The sequence below is a fragment of the Monopterus albus genome, unplaced genomic scaffold (assembly GCF_001952655.1).
Source record: "Monopterus albus unplaced genomic scaffold, M_albus_1.0 scaffold54.1, whole genome shotgun sequence".
Taxonomy (NCBI): domain Eukaryota; kingdom Metazoa; phylum Chordata; class Actinopteri; order Synbranchiformes; family Synbranchidae; genus Monopterus; species Monopterus albus.
In genome coordinates this window covers 875,167-883,980 of record NW_018127934.1, presented here as the reverse complement: position 1 = coordinate 883,980, position 8,814 = coordinate 875,167, and the positions used below count along the sequence as shown (strand labels likewise).

Genomic DNA, 8,814 nt, shown 5'->3' with positions numbered 1-8,814 from the left:
CAGTGGTAGCGAGCTTTGGGGTATTTATCTTTAATTACTACTACTTTATCATCCTTGTACACCTACAAAAATGGAAAGAGTCCTAAACTGTCAGACTTGGTCAGAAAACCATGCTATGTCCCAGATCAGCAAGCATCACACCAATCTTTTTTTTTTATTTATTTATTTATTTTATTAACAATACCTACCTGCATCTTTGGGTCTTGCATTGAAGTCTTCAGACCTTGGCTCCAGTGTCCAATACTTTCCTGCAACAGATTTCAGCTTAAAAACATTATTTTGTATAACATGCCCATACCACCTCCATATATGAGCCATACAAGAAAGAAATGTGGACACATCAAAATAATACTAATGTGTTGTATACGCGTGCACACATTCATTTTCTTACATTGGTTTTTGAGGCTTCTCCATGGCTGACTGACACAGAGGTCTTTTCTGTGTGTTTGGCTGCTTTCGCACTCTGAGCCTCTCTCTGTCTTTCTTTGTCCTCTGAAACTGGCTCTCGCTGCCTTTTTGTGCCACTGTGATTGCCAGTGGGATCCTCCTTGAACTGTACAGTGTATGGGTAGAGCTGATTGACAATATGAAGCTGCTGTCCAGGCTTCATTTTGACCTCATTGCCTGTACCCACTACCACAGAGTCTATGGAGGTTGGGTTCACACCCAGCTTTGGAATACAAACAGAAGATGAGACACATGAGTGTCCAGTGACCATAACAGTGCTGGGACCTTTCAGTCATCAATTCTGCAGAAACAACTTATGCAGCCAAAATGGTTCACAATGCATGTTCAAAATAGCAGCAAGGATTAGCCTGAATTCATATCACTTTACTGCTTTCACACTGACAAAATCAGTGCTTTCTATGTGGCTTACCTGTTTAACTTTGACATAACCTTTGTTGCATTCTGCTTTCAATTCAACTGGTTGAGAAGGGATAACATTTTCACAGGTTAAGGTCTGTTTTTAAATACATTTCCAAGATTTGTTACAATTATAGCAGTATAGAGCGAAATTACTAGCCTAAATAATATCAAAAATAATTCTAACAACTTCTTACCAATGTATGTGTAATATATAAAATATGCAGTATATGAAAACATGAGCTTCTGATCTGACTGTATTCAGGCAGGCTGAGCATCATATTAACATATCACATGATGAATAGGTATCTATACAAGATGATATAATAATGATAATCTTCTTAAAGATATACCGCTGCTAGGCATTTATTGCATAATCAGTAGTGTGGTAATCAAAACTGCTACATTTTTGGCCAATATTTAGTTTAAATTGCTTGACAACACAAACAGCATTACATGTCATGCCAGTAAACCATTGAAATGAAGCTCAAATCTGAACAAGCAGAACAAACAATTCAAATGTTCAACAGGGTAATATAAACAACCAGTCAAAACTTTGGCATCACCTCCATTTTTTTCAGTTATTAGAATAATTCAACTGCCGAACATACTTGTGGAAAAAAAATTTTTCTATAGTTGAAATAGACAACATTGTTGTAGACGTTCCCACAAATGTGTCACACTGGTAGGTTGCTTTGCTTTCACTGTTCATCTGGAAAGTCTGGACACTGGGCTGCCATTCCATCATATGATGCCAACAGTCTTGTTTTTCTCTTCTACACAGCCTAGAGGTTTTTCTTTTTTGCTCATTATCCGGCTGTAGGATGAAACCCTGACAAGGTCTGAATTCCTTTGTTAATTGCCGTTTTTTTTTTTTTTGCAAATAAAGCTTCAGAGGGAGCAGTAACAGTTTTTTTCCAACACTGATAAAAACTGGTTGTTAAGAGTAATCAACGAAAGTTGGGACACCTGTGGAAATTGTTTGCATTTACTTCCACTGCTGCAGAAAAGACTGAGACCCATTACATGACCCCTGAAAAAGCAATGTTTTATATGAAATTTACCCTTTTTTTTTGTTTAACCTCTGCCCGTTAATTTATTAGCACTGTAACGTTACCATTTGAGACTATTCACTTGAATTCCTTAAGTGTCAGAATAAAAACTGGGGAATGAAGGTGGTGTCAAGCTTTTGACCAGTAGTGTTATTAGCTTTTCTCAGCCAGTATATCAAATTGAAATATGACAAGCTATTGTTACCTTGATGCCGAGAGCATTTTTTGTCTTTAATTGTCGTTTCAGGGCCTCGACCCAGGACGACTGCCTGAAGATGAGGCAGCCGAATGGGTTTATGACTTCCCTCTTCACTAATAAGCAAGCAAACAGGCATTTTAACATCTTATGTGGCTATTATTCCAACTGTACAAAGCTGCACCCAACGCAGTTGTTTTGGTGAGTTATCTCGTCGCAAGATATTGACGTCACGCCGTTTTGGACAGAGGTGGCTTAGAAGATTCTCGAAGTCGCTGGGTACTCAGGTCTGTTCTGAACTTATGAGAATTCAAGATACTGTCTTCGTATAATTGTTGGGAAAAATTAAGCTAAACGTATTTAATTTATACAAGTGTCATACTGGATTGTTGCTTAGCTTAGAAAAACAGCCTAGCTAGCGGGTTAGCGTCATCCAGGCTATCATTTGTTTGGCCAAGTGGCTAAAGTGTAGGGCCTCATAAATCCTAAAGCGTTAACTTTAGGTAGCTGCTGTTATATGCTGTGTTCTGTTAACGCTAGCGTTTTATAGTTGATAATATGAGGGCTGTTCCATAAGCTTCACCTTGTGTCGCTTGAAGTGGGTAATGGTGGATTTTGAGGCACACTTTGAATCATTGTCTTATTGTAGAAGCTAGCCTCCTCTAGTTTCACCGTCTTCACTGCCTGCATCACAATTAGGGGAATCCATTCTTCCCCCTGGGCCACTGGCCGACACACACACACACACACACTGACAGCATCAAAGCGTCTTATCACGGTGAAGATATTGTTTGCTCTTAGTTCACAGACCAAATATTTGTAGGCAAGGTTTGTCTGACGTTTGAGCTAAATTGGAACCAAGTATTGAAATGATAGTAGTTTTTATTGTTTTCTTTGCCAAGGTTGTCCATTAAAGGCAAACATGGTCAAGGAAACAGGCTTCTATGACACACTGGGTGTGAGACCTAATGCTACTCCGGATGAACTGAAAAGGGCCTATCGTAAACTAGCCTTGAAATATCACCCTGACAAAAATCCTACAGAAGGAGAGAAGGTAAGCCTGTACTATTCGCACGATTATACTGATTCTTTTTTTCCTCCCACCTCTAGCCATCTGTGTACAATGTCAAAGATTTGACTGCTTTCTTAAGTAGCCTTATCTTGCTAGAAATTAGTGATGGTCAAACGATGCTTTCCTGAAGCAATGACTTTTTGAAGTCCATTGCATCACCAAGAGGTTCATCACCCGTAATCTCATTTGATTCAGTTCACTAGTGACACCTGCTGTTAAAAGTAATGAAGCGCAGCCATCGTCAGTCGTAATGTTGAGAGTACTGACATACTTTTGTAACTGAAGGAGGAAAGAGGAAATTTCAGATGTTTCTCGAGAAACAAAAGTTTCTATTATGACACATATGCTACCCTTTATCTTACAGGGAGATATTAATTGTGGTTTGTACTCTTAATTGTCCAGAGTTGAATTAAACATGATTCAAATCCTCATTGCTAAAAAAAAAATAAACAAAATTAAAACAATAACATAATGTCAAGTCTGAGCACCCTCCGTAGAGCACTCATCCAGCTACAATTGCAAAAGTTTCAGGTTTCTTGGTCCTTGTATCAAAAATTTGAATCCATGTATCTCAGATTGAAACAGTCACATGATTCTGCGAGAAACTGAGGCCTTTGTCATCGATCACCTGACAGTCGGGGAGATGACACAAGCTTTGAAGCAAGGCTTAATTTGGAAATGCCCCTTATTTTCGACACAAGCAACAAAGCCTCTGTGTCACACGTAACATCACTTCTGTACATTTATGCCCTCACCAAATTTTTTTTTTTCCCTGTCATAGTTCAAGCAGATTTCACAGGCATATGAGGTGTTGTCAGATGCCAAGAAGAGAGAGCTCTATGACCATGGAGGTGAAAAGGCTATAAAGGAAGGCGGGACTGGTGGTGGCGGCGGGAGCTTTGCTTCACCCATGGACATCTTTGACTTATTTTTTGGTGGAGGCAGTCGGATGCACAGGGAACGAAAAGGTATAGAAATATTAGAGAAATAATCAGTAAGTTGAAATGTTGTATGCCTGGTGCGGTATATCTTTGTACGTGGTTCCTGACAAATGAATATACAATTCCAGAAGCAGACAGAATAGAACCAGTATTGATAAAATGTATGATTTGTCTCATAATGCAGTGTTTTTGTTTCATCCCAGGGAAGAATATTTTTCATCAGATTACAGTGTCACTGGAAGAGCTTTATAATGGGGCTACAAGAAGACTTGCTGTCCAGAAGAATACTATTTGTGAGAGATGTGAAGGTACATCCTTGCTGTGCAACTTACTTACAGTATATGTTCTTGCTAATGTCTCTCACTTGGCTTTTTTGGTAATCCTTGGCTTTTCAGTGCTCTTTGTCCAATAACAACATGCATCAGTCTCGTAAATGTAATCTTGTCCTTGTCACCGCAGTTTATAGCCTGGAAATAGGGTAACATTAACACAAAGATAGCATTAAACTTTTTGTGTGTGTGTGTGTGTATTAGGCCGAGGGAGTCGGAAAGGAGCTGCACAGATGTGCGTGTCTTGTCATGGCACAGGTATGCAGGTCCGCATGCACCAACTAATACCAGGTATGGTCCAGCAACTGTCTACAGTGTGTCACAGCTGTCAGGGCCAAGGACGAAGAATCAACGCTAAGGACCGCTGCAAAGCATGTGGAGGCCGGAAGGTCCTGCGACAGAAGAAGATCTTGGAGGTCCACATTGACAAAGGTGAGAGTGTAGGGAGAGCTGATATAAATGCACCTGTAACCATTTTAAGATTGAACTAAGGCAAAACAAATATTGCACAAACATCACCTGATGACTTTGCTACAGGAATGAGAGATGGTCAGAAGATTGTTTTCCATGGAGAGGGAGACCAGGAGCCAGGACTTGAACCAGGTGATATCATCATTGTCCTGGACCAGCAAGAACATCCACATTTCACCAGGTAACGTATGGTCTGTTGTCACTGATGTTATCTGTGCTAACAGACAGTTACAGTGATGGTGTGATTATTGGGTAAAACATGCATAGACTGTTTATATCTATCTATCTATCTATCTATCTATATATATATATAGAGAGAGTATATAAGATGCCACAATAATTTGAAATAAGATATTGACATTAAAACCTGTTCGCATACACCATTTTGGAATCTCAGGATTTGATACTTACAGACTGGCAAATGGAGAGGACCTGATCATGTCTATGGAGCTACAGCTGGTTGAGGCTTTGTGTGGTTTCAAGAAACCTGTTCAGACACTGGACAACAGAACTCTCCTCATCACCTCACATCCAGGTGAACCAAATGGCCAATTGTACGGCTATCCTGTAAGCTGTCAGATGTTTAGTTGACAGTCAGACCTGATACCTAACGGTGTTCTTTTAGCTGCAAACTATATTTAGAGTTGGGTTTGGTGTGTTAGTCTCTAGACCAGATAAAATTACTTGTGTAAATTTTAGTTTTGCAAAATGTTCAAAGAAAAATATGTATACTTAGTCCAAATTATGCTTATTTGTGAGTGATTTGATTTACCTGGAAACAAATACCATTCCCTGTCTTTATTTATTTATGTTTGTTTAAGGTGTGGCTTGTATTTCACAATCATCGTAGGCCACCTTGTTAAAAGATAACTTAACCGGTTGAAAACAAACCTCAAGCACATTGTTGCTCATTTTATTTTAATTGAGAATTAAATGGATAAGGACCAGTGCCCCAATGCATTCATCAAGCGTTGGAATGATTGTTTCATATGGCAAGAAGAAGTATAATATAATATGGCATCATCATCATTTCACAGGAGAACTGATCAAGCCTGGGGACACAAAGTGCATCATGAATGAAGGGATGCCCATGTATCGCAGGCCATTTGAGAAGGGACACCTTATTATTAACTTCTCAGTAAGCTGTTTTGCGTTTCTTTAATGCATTCATTTATTTTCCCTTTAAACACGTGCTTTCATTTTTATAAAAGGAACTAATCTGTGTCAGCTTCACACACACAAACATGCACGAAATGCCCATCTCCTCTCCTACAGTGACAAACCACCCACCTATTCCTGCACCTTATCATCACCCACCTTATGATTCTGAGCTAATTTTTGATTCTTTATGTGAAGCTTGTCTCACTGTAACTCTATAAATCACCTGTTAAAGTTGTCTTGCTTCACCAACAAACTAAACAAAGAAATTAGCATTTTCACACGTGTACATTAAAATTTTGAGATAACAAGTCATGGTGCTGAACTGTCGTATGATGGTTGTAGTCAAAAAAATGTTGTTTTTTTTTTTGTTTTTTTTTTGTTCCCACTAGGTGGTGTTCCCACAAGCCAACTTTCTCCCTAACCACAAGTTGAAGGAGCTGGAGCGCTACCTCCCAGAGAAGATGGATGCAGAGCAGCCAGACAGCATGGATGATGACCTCTATATATACGCTGACCTGGAGGACTGTGACTTGGAGAACAGAAAAAGACGCAACCAGCAGTACTACTACATGAAAAGAGACGACTATGCCAGCACTGGAGGTGTTCAGTGCCAGACGTCTTAAGTAACAACTGGCTTGTTGTACTAAAAGCCCAAACCCTCATCTCTAAAGCAAGTCACCTTTTAAAGTTTTCATGCACTTTTAAAAAAAAATCTCTTTTCTTACAATCAATTGTTTACTAGTTTGTTTTCTTTCAAGGTCAATCCTGTTCTGTCCTATTGCCCTCTTGATTTAGTGAGTAGAGTATTTTAAAATTCAAGGACTAAACTTGGATCCAAGTTTAGTCCTTGAAAAGTCACTGGGACTTTTTAATTTTTTTTTTTTTTAATTATTTTTTAATCACACTGTGATGATAGAGGAGGGCTGGTGTAACAGACTTGAAAAGAAAGAAACTTCTTTCCTTGCTTGACTGCCTGCTTCGTATGCAGATACACTAAAACTGATGCCAATATAATATGTAAATTACCTTCCTTTTTTTTTTTGCTTTGGTCCAGTGTCACTACAACAGTGTATGTTGTGAACCACACTTTGATGATGCTGTTCTGTGTGAGTGTGTGAAGAGCCCGTCTTGATGGTGGTTGAAATGTGCTTTGAAACTTGTCAAAACTTTGATGCTGTTTTACCCTTTCAAGGGCTATTTTCTAAGCATTTCTAAACAATCTTCATAATGTGACAGAAAAATGGAAAGCAGGGTAGTAATTGGGTTCAGGCCACTAAATCCTACATTATTCTAACTAATATTTGTTTTTGACCTGCAGTCAGTTGCCTGTTGTAATGCCGCACAGTTTTTGTTTGGGGAAACTTGTGTGGAAAGTGGAACATTTCGTGTATATACATGTACAGACTGCTGACAAATGAAAGGAAAAACTGACAAAGTGTTGGGCCACCACGTGCCACCTGAACAGCTTCAGTGCACCTTGGCATTTATTTTCCAAGTCTCTGAGCCTCACTGGAGGGAAGAACACCATTCTTCCGAAGATATTCCCTCCTTTGGTGGTGGGGACACTGACGCAGAGGTCCAAACCTCCCATTGGTGTTCAACTGGGTTGACACCTGGTGACCGTGATGGCCACAGCATATGATTTGCAGCATTTTCTTACTCAAACCATCCAGTGACCTCTCGTGCCCTATGAATGGGGCCACTGGCATCCTGGAAGAGACCACTCATTATTCAGGTTTTTCCTTTCATTTGTCACCCATCTGTGTATGCAAGACAAATATCTCTGCATGCTAGGGTATATTTAGAAACAAAAGGTCAAACATGAGTCAGGAGTTAACATAACAATTGTTCGAGATTTTTTTTGGTGGTGGTTTTGGAATACTATTGTGATAAATCTAAACCTGGTTCATATAACAGGCTCCAAGTGCCTTTAGCGATTTGTTTTCACTCTCTTTAAATCTTCAATTAACCCAAATTTAACACGAGAGTGGTTGTCTCATTTTAAAATTGAAATGTTTTGAGAGAAGGCATGTGATATTAAAACCTAAATCTGGAATTTAAACGACAAATTTTATTCAAAGTAGCAAGTTAAACTTACTGATGAGTTTTTAGCTAGTGTGGGCAACAAGCTATTAAGTGTGTCTCTTTTTTCTTCTTTATATATATCTCCAGGACCCCAATTGTAAATGCCAAATGAGTTGGTAGGAGACTGTGGAAGGACTTAAAATTGGCACACCTGATACCTCAGTGAAGTGTCTGCCAGCTTGAAAGCCTTAACATAATTTAACTTGAAATTACTTGACAATGCAGTTTTTTTTGTTTTGTTTTTTTTAATGTAAGATAATTGTCTTGAATATTGTCACAGACATCTATGCTCACAGAAGAGTTCCTTAAGTTGTTTTGACAGCAGATGCAAAGTTGAGCACATATAATGACCAGGAGTGTATTCAAGGTCTTAATTTGACTGTGTGTTACGACCAATGATTTAATTGTTTTTGCTCATGTTTTCTAATTAAATGCTGTTTAATGGTCTTTCTAAACTGTGGTGTTACTATGTGTGAGAGATTTATTTTTGTAGCCAGATCTGCTGATACCTCAAAACTTTTGAGTATCCATCCATCCATCCATTTTCTTCCGCTTTTCCGGGGCCGGGTCGCGTGGGCAGCAGTGTAAGCAAAGATGCCCAGACCTCCCGCTCTCCAGACACTTCCTCCAGCTCCTGCGGGGG

At 39.2% G+C, this 8,814-nt stretch overlaps 2 protein-coding genes across 2 annotated transcripts in view; one reads left to right on the top strand and one right to left on the bottom strand.

Moving 5' to 3' along the window:
• Positions 1-2,272, bottom strand: part of aptx (aprataxin) — a 3,909-nt gene extending 1,637 nt beyond the window's left edge. Inside the window, 5 exon segments of the mRNA XM_020602108.1 lie at positions 3-62; positions 189-248; positions 392-670; positions 878-924; positions 2,122-2,272. Of these exon segments, the coding sequence (XP_020457764.1) occupies positions 3-62; positions 189-248; positions 392-670; positions 878-924; positions 2,122-2,251 (576 nt within the window). The 5' untranslated portion in view covers positions 2,252-2,272.
• A 50-nt stretch (positions 2,273-2,322) lies between these two features.
• Positions 2,323-8,615, top strand: dnaja1 (DnaJ heat shock protein family (Hsp40) member A1). Its single transcript, XM_020602109.1, has 9 exons — positions 2,323-2,399; positions 3,015-3,166; positions 3,966-4,152; positions 4,329-4,433; positions 4,659-4,886; positions 4,992-5,106; positions 5,339-5,460; positions 5,963-6,063; positions 6,476-8,615. The coding sequence occupies exons 2-9, from the start codon at positions 3,035-3,037 to the stop codon at positions 6,707-6,709; spliced, it is 1,224 nt and encodes a 407-aa protein (XP_020457765.1). The 5' UTR covers positions 2,323-2,399; positions 3,015-3,034; the 3' UTR covers positions 6,710-8,615.
• Positions 8,616-8,814: the final 199 nt, after the last annotated feature.

Excerpts from the sequence above, each read along its gene's own strand:
- dnaja1 (XM_020602109.1), top strand. The coding sequence starts at position 3,035 with ATGGTCAAGGAAACAGGCTTCTATGACACACTGGGTGTGAGACCTAAT. Across the intron at positions 4,434-4,658 it reads TATTTGTGAGAGATGTGAAG|GCCGAGGGAGTCGGAAAGGA; the intron begins GTACATCCTTGC and ends TGTGTGTATTAG. Across the intron at positions 5,107-5,338 it reads GAACATCCACATTTCACCAG|ACTGGCAAATGGAGAGGACC; the intron begins GTAACGTATGGT and ends TGATACTTACAG.